At 44.0% G+C, this 24,348-nt stretch overlaps 1 protein-coding gene across 3 annotated transcripts in view; it reads left to right on the forward strand.

The window, feature by feature from the left end:
- The window catches only part of BIRC6 (baculoviral IAP repeat containing 6), a 295,572-nt gene that overhangs the window by 164,105 nt on the left and 107,119 nt on the right, over positions 1-24,348 (forward strand). For all 3 annotated transcript variants that reach the window (XM_029060209.2, XM_029060223.2, XM_029060216.2), the window contains exons 58-61: positions 18,332-18,463; positions 19,486-19,653; positions 22,758-22,931; positions 23,331-23,527. In XM_029060209.2, the coding sequence (XP_028916042.1) occupies positions 18,332-18,463; positions 19,486-19,653; positions 22,758-22,931; positions 23,331-23,527 (671 nt within the window). The remainder of the gene's footprint in view (positions 1-18,331; positions 18,464-19,485; positions 19,654-22,757; positions 22,932-23,330; positions 23,528-24,348) is intronic.

The following is a 24,348-nucleotide window of genomic DNA, read 5'->3' on the forward strand; positions in this document are numbered from 1 at the left end:
TTCAGGTCTGATTTTGCTTCCGGGTTGTTTAGCTATATGTGTGCAGATCAAACGCTGAAATTAGCCTGTTTATCTTTTTTCTGACATTCCCAAGAACCCCCTTTAGAAATATTCCTGAAACTTCCCTTCACAGAGTATAAGGTACAAATTTTTCTATGTCCCATCTCCACAATGGGAAAAATCATTAGAGTTAATAAACTCTTACATTGGTATGCAAGAGGCAGAATTGGGAAAATTGACTAAAGGAGTACATAAAAAAAGGGAACATCACACCAAAGAGATTCTGGATCCAGACATTCAAATTGGAATAGTACATGTAAGGACATGCTAAACATTGGAGTAGTAGGAGAGGTTCTCAGCAAATTTTCAAAGCTACCAACTGTCTAGTAGTTTCTCTACAGTTACCTGGATCAAAGTAGTTATTTCTGATATTATTGTAGCAAATTATTAAGGAAAGGCTAAACTTCTTTTGTGACAAAAGAATAAAAATCGTCATGTTGCAGCTACAATTATTAGCAAATAACTAAATTTAGTACTTTTTAACACTGCCCACAATGTTTTCACATTAAATAGCATCCTTACAAATACCTGGGAAAAATATATTGTATAATTGTAACGGTAGTATTTAAACGCTCACTTTGTGCCAGACAGCAAAGACTGTGCACTGGAATAGATAACAAGTTAACAAGTTCAAACACAATCCCCATCCCACTTGGAGCTCCAGTCTGAGTAGGAGGGAGAACAGGGGTGGAATTTGTATTTTACCGATGAAGAAGCCGAAGCTCAGAGATAATAAATGTGGTATTTGCCAAGCACTGTTTTAAGCCCTGGGGTAGATACAAGGTGATCAGATGGGGTGCAGTCCCTGGCCCACACGGGTCTCACAGTCTTAATCCCCATTTTCCAAATGAGGCAGCTGAGGCTCAGAGAAGTTAAGTGACTTCCCCAAGGTCACACAGCAGACATGGAGCAGAACTGGGATTAGACCCCACGTCCTCTGACTTCCAGGCCTGTGCTCTTTCCACTAGGCCCCGCTGCTTCTCTACTTAAATGGCTTGCCCAAGGTCACGGAGGGGGCATGTGGTGAAGCCGGAAATAGAACCCAGTCTTCAGACTCCTCCGACTCCCAGGCCTGGGCTCTTTCCTCTAGTGCGTCAATAGAAAAGGATGCATAACTAATGTTCATGTGCACAACATTCAGGGTTCTTTGAGCAAAACCAAACTATTTACCTGATCCTCCCTTGTAAAATGATGCTGCCGTAGAATATCACTGAACCTGAATTTAGTCACAATGGAAGCATTGTTCTGAAAGCTTATTTAGATCCTGGGCTTCAAATGATTTGGGAATCGGTCTCCCATCCCTTAGCTGTGGGGATTACTCCGGCCTCAATTCTAGGTCCCCTTCTATTCTCCGTCTACACCGACTCCCTTGGGGGACTCATTTTGTCCTATGGCGTCCACTACCACCTCTGTGTGGTTGGATCTACACTCACCAACCCTGATCTTTCTCCTTCTCTGCAGTCTCGCATTTTCTCCTGTCTTACGGACATCTCTACTTGGATGTCCCGCGCACAAGGGAATTAGAGGTTTCATGTCTGGTCACAATGGCCGTACTTGTTTTTATGATCTACTCAATCAAAGGACTGCAGGAAGGGGAATTGGTTCATTCATTTGGTCGTATTTATTGAGCGCTTACTGTGTGCAAGGCACTGTACGAAGCGCTTGGGTGAGTACTGTATAACAATGAGACGCATTCCCTGCCCACTGCGAGCTTACGGTCTAGAGGGGCTAGACTGGCCATGCAGTGCCATAATTTTACCTGATGTCCTCGAGCTCACTGTTGGGGTACAGAAAGAGCAGAGGATTGATCAGAAATGTGGCGCCAAGAGGAGGAAGGGGGAGATGGCAGGCAATCAGAGACCCCAGGTCATTCGCTGACAGGATGACCGTATTCTGAGGAATCGTAGTCAACTCCGGGAATGTGTCTTTATTATGTTGAAAACGGGTATTTCATCTATCTGAATGCCATAAAAACTTCACCATTTGGCAGTTTACCAACCCCGGGGGCTCATATCGGAAATATCCTCTATAAAATCCTTTTAAGCCAAAGCACCTCTTGAACGATACAGATGTGTTGGTGCTATCCCCTTATGGTATGGAGGGAGCCAGAAAGCCAAACCGATGAGAGTTCACTTAAGAGGTCTTGCGTTCAGGTCTCCCTGGGGAAGATGGCTGTCTGGGCAGGGCCTGGAGCCACTGATGTGATCAGCGAATATTCTCCCTTGACGACATCATCAACTTCAGCAGGTGGTTGTGAGATAAGATTCCTTGTGGTACCTGAACTTCAACGTAGCCAGCCTTTAGCCAGTCTGCTTCTCGACTCTCTATCCCTGCTAGAACAGTGTGTGGCATTAAGTGATTTGCAAGCATCATTAATGATGATAATAAAGTTAAAATCCATCTTAAGTGCCTACTGTGTATGCAGAGCATTGTACTAAGCCTTGGGAGAGTGCAGTTCAGCAAAATGGGTAGTCATAGCCCCTACCCACAAGAAGCTTACAGTCTAGAGGGGGAGACAGACATTCAAATACATTAAAGATACACACACATAAATGTTGTAGGGTGCTAAAGGATACAGATCCAAATGCTTCGTATAGTGCTTAGTACAGGAGATGGGATTTTAATAAGGCTTTGTAGGTGGGCTGTCATATGAAAGGGGAGGGAATTCCAAGTCAGAGGGAGACTGTGGGGAAGATGAGCTCAATGTCTGTCTCCCCCGATTAGACTGTAAGCCCGTCAATGGGCAGGTATTGTCTCTATCTGTTGCCAAATTGTTCATTCCAATAAATACTGTTGAATGAATGAATGAAAAGATGCAACATGTAGGTTGGCATTAGAGGAGAGAAGTGTGCGGTCTGGGTTGAAGTAGAAAATGAGCGATTTATGGTTGACGGGGAAGAGCCGATCGAGTGCTTTAAGCCGATGCGAAGGAGTTGCTGTTTGCCGAAGTGGATGGACAATCACTGGCGGTTGTTAAATGGGGAAACATGGACTGAGCATTTTTGTAGAAAAATCATCTGGGCAGCAGAGCAAAGTATGGACTGGAGTTGGGAGAGACAGGAGGTAGGGTGGTCAGCAAAAGAGGCTGTTGCAGTGATCAGGGTGGGATGTGCTAAGTGCTTGGATCAGAATGTAGCAGTTTGGACTGAGAGGAACGGGCAGATTTCAGTGGCAGTGTGAAGGTAGAACCAATAGCATCTGGTAACAGATTGAGTATGTGGTTGAATGAGAGAGGCGAGGCGAGGATAACGCCAAGGTTATATGCTGGTGAGTCAGGGAGGGTGGTGATATCTACGCTGATGGGAAAGACGGAGAGAACAGGGTTTGGGTGGGAAGACGAGGAGTTTTGTTTTGGACTTGCAAAGTTTAAGGTGTCGACGGGACATCCGGGTAGAGATGTCCTCAAGCCAGCTGAAGGAATAATCTTCATCATCATCAACAGCAGATTCCCACTTCTGCTGACGCCTGTGCTAACTGGCTAATTTAGGGCCTTTATTTCAGTGAGAGGACTCTTGCTGTCTCTCTCTATCATCTATGCAAAACTCCCTCCTAAGGCCGTTTCCTAGAACAGTTCCAAATATAGATGCCAACTTTTCATTTTGAGGTCAGGGACAAAAATGGAACAGGAATTTTAGCAGAGTTGGGGAGAAGGAGAAGTCAGACTTCGAAGAGGTAGCAGGCCAGAAATAACAGCCCTGTGTGGATACTCAGTTTTCTCAGAAACCTGTGTTGGAGGAGGCTGAGGAAAAACTGGGCTATCACCCCATACTCCCAAGGAGCTGGATCCTAATGGTCTTGGACTCTTACTTATCAGAATTTTGAACTCTCAAGCACCAGATAATAGTGTTGTTACAGTAGTTTGTGAGGTAAATTATGGGATTTTTCTTTTGAAAAAAGTATATAATTATAGGGGGTAATTGCAGTGTTTCATTAGTATTTTTTTGGAAGCAATACTAAATTCTGTGGCAAAACATCCAGCGTCTGCAAATGATGTAAATGGCCAAATGCAAATTTAACATTAGAACATCCTTTTGTTATATGTAGCAATCACCAATGGTATTTATTGAGCGCTAACTGTGTGCAGAGCCCTGTATTAAGCGCTTGAAGGAGTACAGTACAACAGAGTTAGTAGACGTGTTTCCTTCCCACAACGAGCATATAGTCTAGAGACAATGGTTAACCATCTCGTTTACCATAGGTTATTATTTCTCTCAAGATAACTTGGTTTCTGTGCTACATTCTCCCATTTCCTGTCCTGTCCTCTGTCAAATCCTCCCCCTTGTCTTGAACACACTCCTGTTTTCTAATTCGATAGATCACAGCTGGCCCCATCTTCAAAGCCCTTCCGAGATCATTCCCTTCCATTATGCCCCCCAAAAGCCACTCGAGCAATTGAGGCTGTGTAACATACGTTATATACTCAGATCTTACGTACTCCCCTTTCCGGGACTAATTTAAATCGTCTATTTTAGAATGTGAAGGACTAGAATGTAAAGTCCTTGAGGGCAGGTATCAAGTCTTCTAATTCTTAGACTGTAAGATTCTTAGACGGTAAGACTAAGCAGGGAACATGTCTACCAACTCTGTCATACTCGGCCTTCCTAAGCACTTAGTAAAGAGCTCTGTGTGCAGAGCTCAAGTAAGCACTCAGTAAATACCATGGATTGATTGTTTTTGAATTCTCTCAAACAGTTAAGCTCCATGCATGTTAGGCGGTCAGTAAATGTTATTGATCATGATTCTCCACTTTACCATTATTCCTTAATTTAATCATGTTTAAATTTGGAGCTAAGAGCTCCATTTTGGAAGAAAAATTATTCTGATAAGTATAATGCATAAAACGTGAACAAAAACTGATTATAGATTACAGTTTCCAAAACGAAACCTCAAAGTCTTTACAGGGGGAGATGGAAATTCCCAAGTTAAATAATCGATGCATTTAAAAATCACCAAATTTCCAGATATAGTGTTGGTATTTAAGCCCTTACTATGTGCAAAGCACTGTTCTAAGCACTGAGGGGGGAATACAAAGTGATCAGGTTGTCCCATGTGGGGCTCACAGTCTTCATCCCCATTTTGCAGATAAGGTAACTGAGGCCCAGAGAAGTTAAGCGACTTGTCCACAGTCACACAGCTGACAAGCGGTAGTGCTGGGATTCAAACCCATGACCTCTGACTCCCAAGCCCGTGCGCTTTCCACTGAGCCAAGCTGCAGAATGCATACTTCTTGTATTGAAAATACTGGGGATGTTGATCCTTTACTATACAAGTTGGTTTGCCAGTTTTTGAATTCATGTTAATTTTCCCACAGTTGACTTCAGCCCATTTTCACAGTAAAAATGTTTTTTTAAAAATCTGAAAGTTGAAAAAAAATTGTTTATTTTACAGGTTTAACCTGATATTGTAAACCAATTATTTGAGGTTTAGGAATAAACCTAAATTAGGATTAAATAACTAGTAACTCATGAGATTGCAGATAAATGCAGTTCTATCCTGATTATGCACATGGGCCAGTGGCCATTCTCCCTGCTTCATTCTCAAAACATATTCAGCTGATTAATTTTCTGTCAAAGGCCTGGAAATAATAATAACTGTGGTATTTGTTAAGCTCTTCCTTTGTGCCAGGCACTGAACTAAACGCTGGGATGGTTACAAGCAAATAGGGTTGGACACAGTCCCTGTCCCACGTGGGGCTCACAGTCTCAATCCCCATTTTACAGATGAGGTAATGGGGGCCCAGAGAAATGAAGTGACTTGCCCAAGGTCACACAGCACACAAGTGGCAGAGCCGGGGATTAGAACCTATGACCTTCTGACTCCTGGGCCCATCCTCTATCCACTAAGCCATACCACTTCTTGCATGCACGAGAAGCAACGTGGCTCAGTGGAAAGAGCACAGGCTTGGGAGTCAGAGGTCATGAGTTTGAATGCCGGCTCTGCCACTTGTCAGCTGTGTGACTATGGGCAAGGCACTTCACTTCTCTGTGCCTCAGTTACCTCATCTGTAAAATGGGAATTAACTGTGAGCCTCACGTGGGGCAACCTGATTACCCTGTATCTACCCCAGTGCTTAGAACAGTGCTTGGCACATAGTAAGCGCTTAACAAATACAAACATTATTATGGGGAAATCCAGTCTCTTGCCAAAAATGTCTTCCCTCCTTTGTCTTCCTGCCGTCTCCTCACCTGTCCTGCCTGGACAATAATGCTGCCAAACCGTGCTGAGGCCAAGCCTTCTTAACTCCCAGTCACTTTCACAATCTCCTGTACTCCCCCTGGCCCAAACGCAGTCAAGATTTATAGGATTGCAGCCCTTTAAGGCACGTTGTCTTGATAGGGCAGAATTTGGAAGTGCTTCAAAGCCAGCACGACTCTTCTACATCGGGACGGGATCGGAGAGTTAACTGTCAAGAGCCTTTAAGGTTTTAAGGCGCATTAAAATCTTCTGATATGTCACATTGCTTTCCCTGACCCTTTCCCACACCAAACGGATCTCATCAGTATTGTTCTTTGACTGGCAAATTGGTCTGATGAAGTTTCTTTGTCATTTTATTGTGCTGATCGCAGTACAGATGAGTTCAACAGAATTAGCCATGCTTTTTAAGACGCTTGTAAAATAGAAATGACGGAAGTGCACGTTCACAAAGAAAGATCAACAGAAGACAAAACCAGAAGCAGCGTTGCATAATAGTTACAGCACGGGCTTGGGAATCAGGAGGACCTGGGTTCTAATGCCGGCACCACCACTTGTCTGCTGTGCGACCTTGGACAGTCACTTCACTTCTTTGCACCTCACGTACATCTTCTATAAATTGGGGAACGAGACTGTGAGCCCCACGTGGGACAGGGGCTGTGCCCAACCTGATTTGCTTGTAATAGTAATAACGGTGGTATTTGTTAAGCACTTACTATGTGCTGAACACTGTTCCAAGCATCCAAGCACTGGGATAGATACAGGGTTATCAGATTTTTCCACATGGGGCTCACAGTTTTAATCCCCATTTTACAGATGAGGTAACTGAGGCACAGAGAGGTTAAGTGACACGCCCAAAGTCACACAGCTAACAAGTGGCGGAGCTAGTATTAGAACCCCCGACCTCTGACTCCCAAGCACGTGCTCTTTCCTTTAAGCCACGCTGCTTCTCTGTACCCACCCCACCCACCCTGTGCCCTCTGTACTGTACTCTGTACTGTTCTCTGTACCCACCCCAGTGCTTAGTACAGTGCCTGGCACATAGTAAGTGCTTAACAAATACCATAATTATAATCATTATTATTATTACCATTGAAAACTGAACAAAATAGCAAGCAGATGCAGAAGCCTGGGACCAAGCCAAAGAAGAGAATAAATAGGTCTTTACCAAATCATATGTCCATGTTGCTCTCCCAGAAGGTTGAAGGATAAGTTTAAAATCACCGTTGCGCATTTACTGAGTCAAGCCGGTTGCTTAAAAAAGAGAGGAGATCCTAGATTAGAAGGTAAATGATTCACCCTCTCCTTTGCTCTTCTGCTGTTGATCTCCGAAATCACATCTTTCCAGGAGGCCTTCCTTTCTCGACCGGTAGCACCCTACTGCCCTTCCATATCCCTTAGGCCTTTGAATATTTAAGCCCCTTTAGCCCCTGTTCAATCTTGATACTATATCATTTCCTGTTATCGATACATTTGTATTGATGGACTGATCCATTGATTGGTCTAGAGTGGCATGTCAGTGATATGTGGAAAGGCAGAATCAGGACAAGGAGAACCAGACCCAAGAAATCGGGTGGAAAGTTGGGATTGATGACAGAAGCCAGGAGGCATCTTGACCAATAAAATGAATGCGGCAGATGAATTTGCTGGTCTGTACAGTAATAAGTCACTGATTTAGCCTGACATTTGATGTTTGCTTCCAGGAACGATAAGAACTGTGCTATTTAAGGCTTACTAAATGCCGAGAACTGTGCTAAGCGCCATGGCAGGTAGGGTACCATCAGGTCACACACAATCCAACAATCCAGGTCCCACTTGGGGCTCACAGTATTTTACAGGTGAAGGAACTGAATCACAGAGGAGTTAACATTAAGCAGCGTGGCTTAGTGGAAAGAGCATGGGCTGGGGAGTCAGAAGACATGGGTTCTCATTCCCGTTCTGCAGCTTGTCAGCTGTGTGACTTTGGGAAAGCCACTTAACTTCTCTGTGCCGAAATTGCCTAATCTGTTAAATGGGGAGCCCCATGTGGGGCAACCTGATTGCCTTGTATTTACCCCAGTGCTTAGAATGGTGCTCGGCACATAATAAACACTTAACAAATACTATAATTTATTTACTTCATTTTCATTTTTTTTGCCCGGGGTCCAATAGGAGGCAGTTGGCAGGGTTTGGATTAAGTCCGGTTCCTCCGTTCCCCTGGACCAGAACTCATTTCACTGGGCAACACAGCTTCCGTTCATTTTGATTAGTAAAATGAATCCGATAGGTTATAAACTCCTCGAAGGCAGGTAGGGATCACGGATATCAGGTCTGTTGTATTCACTCAAGTGGCTAGCGCAATTTTGGGTACATAGGCACTCAATCAGTAATATTTAATAATAATGATGACATCATAACTAAAAAATTAGTAATAATAATATCAGTAATAAATGACTGGAGTTGAATTCCTGTGGATTATGCCTGGGTTAATCACCAGACGGTTGAAAGCAACCAAGGGCATCAGTTGAATGAAAATGAATGCATCTGGCCAGAACACAATGGGAGAGGACACCATGATCAATGAGCTGTAGTTTTACTTAACATCCGGATCAGTGACTAGAAGCTGGAGGGAACAGTATTTTAATTAAAATTGCAAACCCCGTTAAACTGGGAAACACTATTAAGGAGAGAGAAATTAGGTAGAATGAAAACCCTCTTGCATTAGTTAGAAACTTGGGCCCAAACCTCAGAAAGATGTGAAGCGATTGGAAAATTTGTGCCATTGGCCTCAAAAAAAGCTTATTATGCCAAAGGATTTAATGATTGATAATAAACAGCAAATTAAATGCACGTGGACTTTGGTGGCAGTAATGTCCGTTTATCCAAACTTTGCAACGTCAGTGTCGCAATATTTATGTAGTGGTATTTGTGACCATGTCTATATTTAAAGATGTTGTTCTTGGGAATATGCAGTTCTCTGGCAAATTTGACTGGGCTCCACCTATCTGACCGGAGCTCGGGGATTCAGAGAAAAAATATTATATGTGGTTTTTTAGCCAAGGAAAATTTCAAGTCATTCCATATTCCCTAGTGGTGAATTTCTTGCATCCCCAGGACCGTGCTTTCGTAATGCCTGGCATTTCTTGCGAGTTTTCCCTGTGCCTCCTCTCCTCTATTTGTGTCTAGAAGAAGATGATATGTATAGCAGCACTCCCTCTGAATTGGTATTCTGTATCGTGGAGGTGGAGAGTGTTGCTCGTTGTGGGCAGGGAATGTGTCTGCTTATTGTCGTACTCTCCCCAGCACTTAGTACAGTGCTTTGAACGCAGTAAGCACTAAATAAATTGGATGGATGGATGGATGGATGGATGGATGGATGGATGGATGGATGGATGGATGGATGGATGAATGAATGAATGAATGAATGAGTCATTGCTCCACTTTCTTGAGTAGGCCTGACCCACCGAAGGGTTCTGTTTTTCTAAGTCCTTAATCTACCGGGTTTGTGTCTGGATGCTGAAAATAGTGTTTTGTAAATCAAGTTTAAAGGAAATTCTGGCTGCGCTAAACAGGCTAAGGGAGAGAACCAGCAACTACAGGTTGTTGACTTGTAGCTGAGCAAAGAAGGCGTGTAGTTTTTTAGACCTGCGTATGAATAAGCTTAACCAGAGAGACTGGGGTAAAATTAAGTCAGGGAAAATATAGACGGAACTGGGAAACTTTGTAATGGTAAGGTTTGTTATTGCAACTGGTGGGAAGATCATCTGAGTAAGCAAAAAGAGTGGGAAATGAGGGGGCGACTTCTGTTTTTTGAAAGATGGAGCTGGATTCTTAACTAGTATATTGTTGTGGGAGCATTCAGTTGAATAATTGTGTTGATAAACTGTCCCCCCAGTAATTCTTATTAGTTCAGCACGTCTTTAAAAATTAATCTCCTCTCCGTTACTTGTCCATTCAGTCGTATATTTTTTAGCACTTACTCTGTGCAGAACACTGTACTAAGTGCTTATGAGAGTACAGTACAACAATAAACAGACACATTCCCTACCCACAACGATACCTGTCTGCCTTGTGACCTTGGGCAATTCACTTAACTTCTCTGTACCTAAATTACCTCATCTGTAGAATGGAGATTGACTGTGAGCCCCAGGTGGGAAGTGGACTGTGTTTAAATCTGCTTAGCTTGTGCATGGCCTAGTGGATAGAACACGGGGTCTGGGAGTCAGAAGGACCTGGGTTCTATTCTGACTCTGCCATTTGTGTGCTGTGGAACTTGGACAAGTCACTTCTCTTCTGTGCCTCAGTTGCCTCACCTGAAAAATGGGCATTAAGAGTGTGAACTCTCTGTAGAACAGGGACTATGTCCAACTCAATTACCTTGTGTCTACCCCAATGCTCAGTACAGTGCCTTGCATATAGTAAGCACTTAGTAATTACCATAATTATCTATCCCAGCACTCAGTGCCTGGCACCTAGAAAGTGCTTAACGAATACCATAAAAAGAAAAGAAAAAGAAAGGAAGATATTTTGATCTTTGCTCATTCTTTGAGTCATTAAATGTAGGATTCCCCCGAAGTTCCATCATTGTACACCGTAGTTTAAGAACGCTAGAAACTCAGTGGGACTGTGGGTCCCTTGGCTCAGTTATAATTTTACAGGTCATCACTACAGAGTAAAGATAAATATCATTATTTGATAAACAAGTGCAAAATTAATAATTTCATTCATTTTGCTCCCTCTAATCCAGAGTTCATGGTAATTCAACCTTCTCCCTCCTCACTTTGCCTTCCGCTGCCAGAAAAACGCAACTTTGATCCATAGAAGGAAGTAATTGTTCTGCACTATGGCAAAACCTTCATTAAGCTGCATAAGCAGTAGAGAGGAAGGAGAGGAATGGGAGGAGGAGAGAAGAAACTGAGAGGAGTTAGATATAGTTTGTAAATTTCTAGCCGCCTTGGCAGATATAGAGAGACAGCAGTCCAGATGCAAAGCTGAGCACTAATGAAATGACTCACCCGCGACCCACAGCATTCAGGAAGGTGCACATACCACGGCGTTTAGAGAAATACTGGACAGTTTGGAAAATCACTAATTTAAATTGGGATTTCAAAGCCTCCACTTCCTTTTGTAGTATTATTGAGATGTTACACTAAGCCAGTGAAAATGAGATGCTTATTGCCTATCTAATACTAATAATGATGGCATTTATTAAGCCGTTACTGTGTGTTTCATACTGAGCCAAGTCCTGGGGGCTTAGTCCTGGGGTAGATTCAGAATAATCAGTCCAGGTACAGTCCCTGCCCCACACAGGACTCTCCTCCAAGATGCCTTCCCTGACTAAGGCCCTCCCGCCCCCTTCTGCGTCACCCTGACTTGCTCCCTTCATTCATCCCCTCTCCCATTCCCACAGCACATATGTATACATCTATTATTTACTTATATTAATGTCTGTCTCCCCCTCTGTGGGCAGGGGATGTGTCTGTTGTTATATAGTACTCTCCCAAGCACCTAGCACAGTGTCTTGTACACAGTAAGCACTCAATAACTATGACTAAATGGATGAAGGGCTCACAGGGTAAGAAGGAGGCACTCAGAAGTTGGTTCAATTAATCGGTAGTATTTATTGAGTGCTTACTGTGAGCAGAGACTGTACTAAGAGCTTGGAACGTACAATACAACAAGGTTGGGAGACACGTTCTCTCTTCACAACGAGCTACAGTCTAGAGGGACAGACGATATAAATGAATAATTTGTCATTTAACTGACGTGCCCACAGTCACCCGGCGGAAAAGGAATGAAGCTGTGAATGGAACTCGGGTCTTCAGTTTGCCAAGCTGCTGCTCTTTCCTCTAGGCCCCACTGCCTCCCAAGAGTTAAGGGTATTTGTATTTCTCGTAGTAGTACATCATCTCCGCCCAGTGATTTGCCCCATTTTTATGGCCTTTGAGGTAGAGAGGACTGAAAAGAGCAATAAGAGACAATCCAGTGCAGAAGTAGACCCAGCTATTAAACAGGCAGGCAAGGGGATATAAGGGAAAGGGGCTAGAGGACAGTTTATCAGCAATGGGCCAGGTTCCTAGACCTAGCTCTTGCCATAGCAAAGCGACCTCTGCTCTGAATTCTCATTCGACTTCCATGTGTTTCCCCATTAGAGATCATATTGCCACATATTGTACTCGCTCCCTCCAAGCAGAGGTGGTGGTGGCCAAGAGGATCAGCGGGCAGAGGACCCGACAATGGTGAGCAATGTTTGGCCAGAGGCTGGCAAGGCTGGAGGTTGGATCTTGGCACACCTCCCTCTGCCGCCTGTCCCCAGGGTGACTGACTTGATCTAATCCATCCCTGCCTTCTGGTGGTTGCAAAAAATCATCCCAGATGCGTCAGTCGATCAGTGGTATTTATTGAGCACTTCCTCTATGAGAGCACTGTACTAAATTAAGCGCCTAGAAGAGTATAGTATAACAGAATTGGCAGGCAGATTCCCTGCCCACAAAGAGCTCACAGCGTAGAAGGAGAGAGCATGCTGCTTGAGAGAGATTCCACACCTCCCACAGCAATAGACCATCCCACTACAGAACAACTTCACAACTCCTACTGTCAGGGAAGTTTTTGTATTTGTCCAGAGTGTTCCTCCCCTTCTTAAAAAGGTATTTGAATGGTACATGAACTTCATTTAAGTCTGAAATCATTTTGTTGACATAGTGTTATTTACCTCAAACAGACCAGATTAGTCCTCAAACCTGGCTGTACATAATGCCACTAAGATTTTAGTGATGTAGAAAAGAGTAGTTATTTTAAGAAAAAAACACGTTTGCGTTTCTTCATCCAGTACACACAGGTTCTCAGTCCATTAAAATTCCTCTTCAGAAAATGATGTTTTGGCCTTTCCGAGGAGTGGTTTTCTTTCAACTGGTTTTTTAGAATGCAGTGAAGACTGATCACCTCTAGACTGTGAAGGCCATGTGGGCGGTGAACATATCTTTCAATTCTAGTTCATTGTTTTCTCCCAAGGGTCTAGTACAGTGCCCAACACACAGTACACACTCGGTAACTATCATCAATTGAAGAAAGGCAAAAGTAATTTATTGGGAACTCCTAGAGGCTCATAGGAGCAAATAGACTACTGCCGTTGATTTGGTTTTAGTTGGGATTTGGGGACATTTTGGCTTCAGTGATGCCCCAGTGAGGATTTAAGCCTGTGTGCCTGCCAGGCTGTAATAACACCACCTCAGTCACTGGTAGGCCTTGTGGCATCTCTAGACTCTGACTATAAGCTCATAAAGGGCAGGGAACGTGTCTACCCACGCTTGTTGTATTTACTCTCCCAGACTCTTAGTGCAGTGTTTTGCGCACAAAAGCGCTCAGTAAATATCATCAGTGACATCCGTTGCGCCAGGTTATTCAATCAGATAATCTGATCTGATGGAGCACTGTGATTCTCACATTGGCACCGTTCATGGAAAGAATAAAAGGTAAATAAGGGTACTCTCCTTTGATATTCAGAAATATGCTAGTGAAAAAAAAATTGCTTCTCAAGCGGTTACTTTTCTAAAGGAGAAAAACTACCATTTTACTGTTTCTAGTTCAAACCTGGGAAACCGATTGAGAGAGGCTGTTGTGAGATGAAAAATCAAAACTTCCGCGATAATGTTTTCAAAAGTGCTCATATAAGGGTCTTGTTGCAGAACATTACGACTGAGTCAATAACAGAAAAGCTGCCCATTTCCTCTGCCAGTTGCCATAGCAACAGTACCCGAGCCACCTCACTTATCTAGAGTACAGGAGTGAGCCATGGAGATATGCTTTGAAAATCTATCATCCCACCATCCTTGCAGGAGATAGCAGTCGTAGGAGTAAGAAGTCAATTACCTAAACTAATTAAGGTTAAAAGTCTGATTCCAAATAGAATTTAGTTTGGACCTGCCTAACCCAGATGAGCACACACTTGATTTTGTTTAGTTCCTGTAAGTCTTTTCTCCCCCGCCCCCTTCTTTTCCTCTTCTCATTTATCTGTCTGAGTCTTAATTTGGATAATCAGTTCCTCGCAGTCCATAAATGAAGTGATTTGATTTGCGTCCTCACGATCATCTTCCACAAGCATCCCTCACCCTCGAGGGCCCCCAGCGGCTTGGACGGTGGCAGAGGCCACTCGAGAAGCAAGCAGGAATGGTTTCCTAGCTGATGGGAAGATAGGCACGAGGGCCCCCAGCGGTTTGGACAGTGGCAGAGGCCACTTGGGAAGCAAGCGGGAATGGTTTCCTAGCTGATGGGAAGATAGGCAGCCGGGCCGTGAGAGCCCAGGGGGGCGGTGGGTGGGGAAGGCAGGGGTAGGGGAGCGATGTGGACTTTCAAAATTCATTCATTCATTCATTCAATAGTATTTATTGAGCGCTTACTATGTGCAGAGCACTGTACTAAGCGCTTGGGATGAACAGGTCGGCAACAGATAGAGACAGTCCCTGCCGTTTGACGGGCTTACAGTCTAATCGGGGGAGACGGACAGACAAGAACAATGGCACTAAACAGCGTCATCCCACCTCAGGACTTGGAATTGGATTCAGGATTTCCTATTTCAGTCTGCTACAGGAACCCTCTCCTCGAGCGATTGGTGCTAGGCTAAAAACAATGCCCAGAACTGTTGGAAGGGGAGGAGGCTTGAGAGCGGAGAGAAAACTGAAGCAAAAATGAAAATTATTCATATTAATGTCTATCTCCCCCTCTAGCCTGTAAATTTAATAATAATAATAATGTTGGTATTTGTTAAGCGCTTACTATGTGCCGAGCACTGTTCTAAGCGCTGGGGTAGACATAGGGGAATCAGGTTGTCCCACGTGGGGCTCACAATCTTAATCCCCATTTTACAGATGAGGGAACTGAGGCACAGAGAAGTTAAGTGACTTTCCCACAGTCACACAGCCAACAAGTGGCAGAGCTGGGATTCGAACTCATGAGCCCTGAATCCAAAGCCCATGCTCTTTCCACTGAGCCACGCTTGCTGTAGGCAGCGAACGTACCTGCTAATTTGGTTGTACTGTACTCTCCCAAGTGCTTAATACAGTGCTCTGCATATAGTAAGCGCTGAATAATTACCGTTTGTATTGCCACTGAGAAGAGAAATATAGACTGTGACAATCAGCATGGCTTAGTGAATAGAGTAGAGTCTTGAGAGTCAGAAGGACCTGGTTTCTCATCTTGGTTCCGTGACTTGTTTGCGGTGTGACCCTGGGCAAGTCACTTAACTTCTCTGTGCCTCAGATACCTCATCTGAAAAGAAGAGTTTAAGACTGTGGATCCTATATGGGACAGGAGCCGTATCCAATGTGATTAGCTGGTATCTGCCCCAGCTTTTAGAACAGTGCTTGACACATAGCAAGCGCTTAACAAATGCCAACATTATTATTACTAGTGGTAGTATCATTATTAGTGTTATTATTATTACTGTTACTCCTGCCAGTGAGTGAAGCTGCTGTAATGTTGGGGGAAATAGGTGGCAAAGACTCTTTTCCCCTCCTCTGATTTGAGAGCCTTGCTGTTCCCTGGATAGACTCCAGTCTATCCTTCAACCCCCAACACCACATGGGCACCAACACTATCTCTGTGACTGGAGGAGGGCCTTCCTGGGAGCGAACCCCAGAATCTGGCAGGAGTCTGGAAACACCAGATTCTTCATTCATTTTCTTATTTATTGAGTGTTTAACGTGTGCAGAGCACTGTACTAAGCACTTGGGAAAGTACAACACAACAGTAAACAGTGACATTCCCTGCCCACATCCGGCTTGCAGTCTAGAGGAAGTGTATGGTGGGGAAGAGCTGATCCCTGTTAGTGCAAAGAATAGAAATATCAGTCATCCAAGAAGGAAAAGTGGAGCCGGGCCCCAGGGAAGGGCACTGAAGGAGAGAGGCGGCCAATACAATCCTCATAGTTCACAATTCCTTACTTCACTGCTTCCCCTTGGCATCCAGCACATGGTCACCTCCTTGCTCCCACCTCGTCTCGATCTCCCTCGCTGTCAATCCCTCCTTCACAAACCCAGTGTCGGAGAGCAGCTCGGTGAACTGCCGTTTGAGACTGGCTATTTCCTGGAGAACTCTTCTTGGGTCTGTCATCACTTTCCGGACTCTGACAGTGAATACCTGGCCCCAGGCCCCACACCCACAGACGCCACTCCCGGCCCTGTTTCCCTCGACAGGCTGCTTAACCTTCCTGTACTTTGAGTTTTGTGAAAATCTCTAGAATAAGGGTGGCAAAGCCAACTAAATTGGTCGTACGTTCTGTGCAGTTTCAGTTGATCAGTGGTATTTATTGAGCACTTATTGTATGCAGAGCATTGTATTAAGCGTTTGGGAGAGTACAGTATGGCAGTTGCCTAATAATGCATCTGCACATCGTGGTAAGGAAGAAGACGTGCTGGCTTCAGGTCCTCTGCTTTTTTTCCTCAGTGAGAAAACAACGCACGTCCCTAACTAGTAGAGGTGGGATGCTCATTAATCAGGTGACAGTCTCTATTTCCTAGCTCCGTTTCTCCACCTTAGCCATACTTAGGCAAAGGTACTTGGGATGTTGCCACCAGGCAGTCAGCCCTTTATTGAGCCCTTACTATATGCACAGCAGAGCTTGGGAGAGCACAATACAGCAGTTGCGTAACAACAATACACCTGTGCACTGTGGTAAGGAAGAGGATATTTTGGCTTCACGTCCTTTGCTTATCCCTCAATTCCTAAGGAATCTGGAGGAATCTTCCACCTAATCTATTTCCTCATCGAGAAAACAACACACCGTAACTAATAGAGGCGGGATGCTCATTAGTGAGGTGACAGTCTCTATTTCCCTCACAGAGGAACAGTAAAGCCACGAGGAGATGATTACCTGCCTCTAGGCAACTAGGCCCTTAGAGTAGCTCCATTTCTCTACCCCAGCCACACTTGGGCAAAGTGGAACTCAGAGTCAATCAGTCAATTAGCCGAATTTATTGAGCCCTTACCGTGTGCACAGCACTGTACTAAGCACTTGGGAAAGTACAATTCATTCGGTTGTATTTATTGAACGCTTACTGTGTGCAGAGCACTGTACTAAACGTCAACAGTATAGCAGACACATTCCCTACCCACAACTTACAAGGCCACAACTTCCCTACCTATAGCTTAGAGGGCCAGAGATGCAAGCACTCATTGCCTTCTCCCAGAATTGTTCTCTGCGCTGCCTTAAGGATCTCTTCCCGTAGTTCTGTGATCTGTCTCCCACGCCCCGGAGCCACGCGACCCGACAGACCCTGCGCAGCTTCAGGCAGCAACTGAACAATTCTGCAGCCAAACATGTGCTTTGTTTATCTCTCCTCCTATCATTACCAAGCAGTCCTACGGAACTTCTAGTTCACGAACGTAGCTGAAGATGGAGAATGTCAAAAGCTGTCCAAAGGCAGCTGCTCTTGCCACAATTACCGGAGATGCCGCACCCTCGGAGCTGCGAGTTTGGGGGGAATAGAAATGATCACTGCTAACTCTCATTGAGATTTTTGGAAGAAGAGTGTTCTCTCAGTTTTAGGGCGGAGGAAAAGATCATTTCAGTGAGCTTTCACGAGAGCTCAGTCTATTTTGATGATTTTTAGTATTCCCTTCAGGCTTTTGCTATGGATAAAGTAGCAATAATGTTGTCTTGAGTGTCTGTAGGCCCCCTCTCCCAATGAGCTCCCCATTTCCTCGGTGAGGCTTAGAATATCCCTGCTCAAATGATGGCCGGATTGAAACACTGAGGTGGGAAGAATACCCCAGCTACACAAAGAGAATGGGTAGCAAATTCTGAACTAAGCTCTGACTCACGAAGTAACTTTCTGCCCCTTGACCTATCCTTTTTCCTTGGTTTGGGGGTTTGCAGTGTGTCTCTGCATTTAGTGACTCATCTATTAAGTGACATTTCTGGGCATAAGAGATTGAAACTTCCTCGGGTGGTTTAATTTTCTTTTCCACTCTAGTGGACCAAAACTAATTTTCCATCTCTAATTACACTGTCCCCATGATACCAGCTTCTGGACACTCGGTCAAAATACTCCAGTGTCTAGAGTTGGTTACACGTAAAATATTGTAAATTTGTTTTCTTCTACAGATACTCCAAGTATCACAGCTAAATTAATTAATGAGCAAAAAGATGACAAGGAAAAGAAGAACCATGAAGAGAAAGAGAAAGTTAAAGCAGAAAATGGATTTCAAGACAATTATAGTGTTGTTGTGGCCTCTGGTATGTGTCTGTGTTTCTTATACCTACCGTTATTTTCTTTGTTTCGTCAATCGATGGTGTTTATGGAGCACTTTCAGTGTGCAGAGCACTGTACTAAGCCCTTGGGCCAATACAGTATGACAGAGTTGGTAGAGACGTTTCTGCCCCACAGAGTTTGGTGTGTCCCCAGAATCTATTATCTCCAAAGGATGTAATCATGCCCAAACTAGAACTGTTTTTAAAAAGTTACACTTTCATTGGATATAAAATGATTTTCCATTTTCCACACGTAGGTATAGTTGATGGACATGAATGCACCAACCCTGAATGGTCTGGTTTGACACCTTTGCCCCCCCCAGTCATGTAAAGCTGAATTTAGAGGTTTCAGTAAAATACAGGAAGAGTTCATGCATAATTTAAAACAGAGCACAGGCAAGTCTGTCATTTGGCCAGGTAGGGGCAAAGAGCAGAGAGTGAAGGAGAAACAGCATCAGAGAAGAGTTGCCTTTCAGCTCCCGGGGCTACTGGGAATTGTTAGCAGTGACAGGTGAGGCAGGGAGGGAAGGGATGCCTCCAGTGGGGCTACTGATACTAAATAGAGCTCTTTGAGAAGCTCACAGAGCTTTTAGAGAAACAGCCTGGCATAGCAGATTGAAAATGGGCCTGAGAGTCATAAGGTTGTGGGTTCTAATTCTGACTCCGCCCCTTGCCTGCTGTGTGACCTTGGCCAAGCCACTTGACTTCTCTGGGCCTCAGTTACCTCAACTGTAAAATGGTAAAATGTAAAATGGACTGTGAAGGCCCACATAAGACAACCTGATAGAAGGTGGTAACGTGGGACAACCCAGTCACCTTGCATCTGCCCCAGCGCTTAGAACAGTGCTTGACACCTAGTAAGCGTTTAACAAACACCAGGATTGTTATTATTTTGGGGGAATCGTTCAGCTTCAAGGATGCATGAAGGACACTACTGCGGTGGACGTAAGTATCATTTGGGATGGGTGCTGAGGCCAGGGTTAGTGAAGGTGTGATTCCTCTCCTAGGATTGAAATCTCAGTCGAAACGAGCAGTGTCATCCACCCCACCTCGCCCCCCATCCAGAAGAGGGAGAACCATGGCAGATAAAGTGGGAAGCTCTTCCTCAGGAGCGGAATCTTCCAGCAAGACCATTACTGTCCCAGTATTTCATCTGTACCACAAGTTGCTGCCAGGTAACTTTCAGACAACCACATTTCTAAATGAATAATAAGCTGTTTTTCATTATTTCTTCAGCAATAAAATTTTCTCTAAGTTCCATTTAGATAGCATGCCATGGCGATCATCTAAGCAATCAATCGATGGTATTTAGTGAACGCTCATTGGGTGCAGGACACTGTATTAAACACTGTTGGTAGACAGTTTCCCTTTAAACTTGCTGTGGGCAGGGAATGTGCCTGTTATTGTTGTGTTGTATGATCCCAAGCGCTTAGTACAGTGCTCTGCACACAGTAAATGCTCAATAAATATGATCGATTGGCTGATCACAAGGGATTTCCGTTCTTGCTGATGGCAGTAATGCTTCTTAAAGGGTCCTTTGACAATTTCTTAAGAATTCCACTTTCACCTAGGTGCCTGTTACCCATCCATGCCGGCATAGCTTTAGGGCCGACTTGTTTGATTCTTGGCCCCCCAAAATTTGAGGGTTGGAAGAGTGGCAAGCCTTATATCGTTGCTCCTAAATTCATCATTCCGGGAGGCTAAAGAAGGGATCAAAGTTGATGAGATGGAAGAAGTGGGATTTAAGTGGTGCTTTGCCTTCTGTTGTGAATCAGCTTTTTACTGTGGTTCCCTTGGCTGAACAGTGATCAAAATAACTGTGGTAATTGTTAAAGGCCTTCTGTGTGCCAAGGCACTGTGATAAGAGAAGCAGTGTGGTTCAGTGAAAAGAGCACGGGCTTGGGAGTCAGAGGTCATGAATTCGAATCCCCGCTCTGCCATTTGTCAGCTGTGTGACTGACAAGTCACTTAACTTCTCTGTGCCTCAGTTACCTCATCTGTAAAATGGGGATTAACTGTGAGCCTCACGTGGGGCAACCTGATTACCCTGTATCTACCCCAGCGCTTAAAACAGTGCTCGGCACATGGTAAGCGCTTAACAAATACCAACATTATTTTAAGAGCTGGGATAGCTGTAGTCTGATCAAATTGGACAATGGACCTCACAGTCCAAGTTGTATGGCAACAACTCTTAACATCTTGGCAGATAAGGGTTTAGCATGGCCTAGTGGGAAAGATCCCAGACCTGGGAGTCAGAGAACCTAGGTTCCATTCCTGGCTCTGCCACTTGCCTGCTGTGTGACCTTGGACAAATCATTTACCTGTGCTTCATTTCACTCATCTGTAAAATGGGGATTCAGGACCTATTCTCCCTTACTTAGAGAGACTTAGGAACCTGATGAGACTGATGAAGATACAACCTGATTATCTTGTATCCCCCCCTCCCCCAGGGCATACCCCAAAATAAGCACTCAACAAATACCACGATTGTTATTCATTATCATCATAGGCAAGGTATTCTTCGCTGCCCTGTGCTGCTCCTCAGAATCCCAGAGTGCAGAGAAATGCCCGCTCTCTGGCTTGAAGAGAGTAAATCCATGACAGCAGCTGCAGAAGCACATGAATTGATCTATTGTCTTGCTCTAAGAGCGCTGGGAAAAAAGTGAAAGCCCGTTGTGACTCGAGGTGCCAGCTGTTTGAAAGCAGTGGATGTCCATCCGCGGGGACGAAGCCCTAATTTCCTCCACCACACATTTGGATGAAATTTCTATCCTAAGTCAACCCAGGCCTCAGAGAGGTTCAGAACTATTCACTGACTCACTGACTCTTCAGAGCCTGCCTACCTGCCATGCCCACAGTCCATGCCATTTGTGCCGTCTAATGTAAAGGCCCCGATCTCAGTCAGTCGGTCAATCGTATTTATTGAGCATTTACTATGTGCAGAGCGCTGTACTGAGCATCTGGGAGAGTACACAATAACAGAAACGTTGCCTGCCCTCCATTTGTTCCCAGGCTCACCCATGAAAAGTTGACCTGCCTCCAACATCTTTTTTTGACCAAATTGGAGTTTGCCTGTGGGAATTTTTTTTCCTTATAAAGATGGTATTTTAATCATTCTTACCTACGGAGGTAAAAATGCAGTAAGTTTCTAGAAACTTCTAAAAATACTGCATGGTGATTTTTTTCTCTTTTTTCTTCATGTGATCAAAATGGCATCATTCTTGAGTTAGGGGCTACAGACTCTGCAAGAAACAAACTCCACTTCACTGCTGTATGAGTGATTATGGGGCTGCTCATTTAGTTGGTGAATTTTCGAGGTCCCTGCCCTCATCCTGCTTGCCTTTTGACCATTTCATTGCTCATTAGCACCTCACCCAGAGGACAAAAGGAGCAGGGAGAGGTAAAAGCCTAATCAGTGGCTGGGGCTACTTAGCAGCACCTTGGGTCAGAGTTGGGCTGGGGAAGAGATTAAAGTGTGAGTAAATTGAGGTTTTTGGATTTCTGGGATTTTTTATTATTTGGGCTATCTGTGTTCTCTCTTGCCACTAATAATCGGCTCTAAGGGTAGACGGTGTTTAATAGAATTTTACAACTTGAAAAATTTTTATTTTTGGAGGGTTTTAGTTCAACCTCTGATTTACTACTGATAACTACTGCTTGTTATCTGCAGTGAGTCACAAAGTACGTCAAATATCCTGAAGCCCAGCAGTATCTGTGAGAGGTGAATAGAAGGAATAGAAGAATAAAGTTATCTCCAACTCTCTTTTTACCAGTAAAAGGGGCCTCTAAGAAAAAGACATGTTTTTGCAATCGTGCTGAACAATTTAGTTGTAACATTAATTTTGGAGAGAAGTGGTTTGACGAAGGTTAAGACCAAGCATTCGGAAACTTAAAATTTTTTCCCAACAAATGAAATTTATTTCTTTCCCCAAAAGACGTACAACGCCTTCATTTAATCAAACCAGCATTTTCATAGGTTATGAAGAATGGTAAGACAGGACTTGAATGTTTGAGTCAACCAGGATTTGAATATCCCATTCCTAGCTATTGGTACGCGGACAATCAATCATTTGTATTTGTTGAGCACTTACTGTGTACACAGCACTGTATTAAGTACAGTATGACAATATAATAGACACATTCCCTGCTGACAGTGTTCTTATAGTCTAGAGGGGGAATTTGTACAAATACAGAAACGTAAAACAAAAGGGATGAAATTCAGTAAAAATTAGTTCTCATTTACTTATAGCTATAAGTAACTGGGATATTTACTCTCCAGGCCAGCCAATGCCCGCTGAGATGACCCTCGCCCAGCTTTTAACTCTGTTGTATGACCGAAAGCTCCCTCAAGGGTACCGCTCAATAGACTTGACTGTTAAGTTGGGGTCCAAAGTGATCTCAGACCCAAGCTTATCAAAAACGGATTCCTTCAAACGACTCCATACTGAGAAAGGTAAGTGGCTCTCATTTGATTTTTTTCACGTGAGAAAATCGGTCAGCTCCCCCAGAAGTCTATACACCGTTTCACCTCCACTTTTATTAGGATCCCTACTAACCCAAATGGAGAGGTGGTGGGATCCTTGGTCCTTCAACTTTACGTCTCAAGGGGTGACTCCCAAATTGGCGAGGAGGGGAGGGCTCTCTGCATGTGTGTGTGTTTGTGTAACGTATATAAAATAATATATTATAATATATAAGCCTTTCTGTTCTGGAATGAAAAGCTAAAATTAAGCTCATATGTGTTTATTCAGAGTAGGGGGAATGTACTTATCTCTGTCATTTGTACATGCCAACTCCTTTTCCCTTTGTATTATTCTTCTGTCTCTCTTTCCTTTGGACCTCTTTACTGTAGAGCACAGTGACTTACTTGGGAGCTGCCCAGAAGATGATGCGATCACTGCAAGTGAGGAGTGTATGGAAATGATGCTAGATGAATCTTTTCTCGAAACGTGCCCCATTCAGTCTCCATTACAAGTGTTTGCAGGAATGGGTGGATTGGCTCTGATTGCGGAGAGGCTGCCTATGCTTTATCCAGATGTCATTCAGCAAGTAAGTCAGCTGAGCTCTAGAGGTATCTGATACCAAACGTGCCTTTTTCCCTGCCTTCATCAATCTGTTTTCTGCTTTCTCTACCTTTCTTTCCTTCCTTTCCTCCCTTTCTTCCTTGAATGGTCCTTCTACTCTCTGAAGGTAAAACATCAGATTTGTCATCCAAGTGGCCATTTAGGGGTTCTTTCAGGTAAAGCGACAAGAGTTGGGCCCCTGCAGATTATTACCTTTGTTTGATTGATCGATCGATCTACGCCTGGACGTAGGCCAGATCAGCTTGGCCTCGGAGGCAAGGGAATGTATATCTAATGTACAGTATGTATAGAGCATTTGCCTTGCAATAGGTCTTCCCCACAATCCACCATCTTTCCTAACTCCCAGTCAGGGGCTGTTGGAAAGTAGTGATAGTATCCATTAGGTGCTTATTTGAGGCACTTAGAACACTGTTCTAAGCACTGGGAAAAAATACACAGGTGGGACTCAAACCATCCCTGTCCCTTGGGGAGCCCGGGAGGCTCGCAATCCAGTAGGAGAATGAAAGAAGGGTGCCTTGTGAGTTCTCTGTCTTTTTTGTGAGTTAATCGTCTTCAAATATTCCTTCCTATCCTTCAGATATCCCTTCCTATTTTTCCTCTGTTTATTGGGTGTGGCTAAGGCAGCCACTGTGTTTCACATACTACCGAACATTCATTTACTTTGTTAATTGCTCTTGTTGTTTTCTGCTATGGAATGATTCTTTATATTTTGCCATGGAGCCGGTTGGCCAGAAGATCGGTTTAAAAATTGAATAAATAAATTAAAAGCCCCTTTCTTCACCCTGG

Source organism: Ornithorhynchus anatinus, chromosome 1, assembly GCF_004115215.2.
Source record: "Ornithorhynchus anatinus isolate Pmale09 chromosome 1, mOrnAna1.pri.v4, whole genome shotgun sequence".
NCBI lineage: Eukaryota > Metazoa > Chordata > Mammalia > Monotremata > Ornithorhynchidae > Ornithorhynchus > Ornithorhynchus anatinus.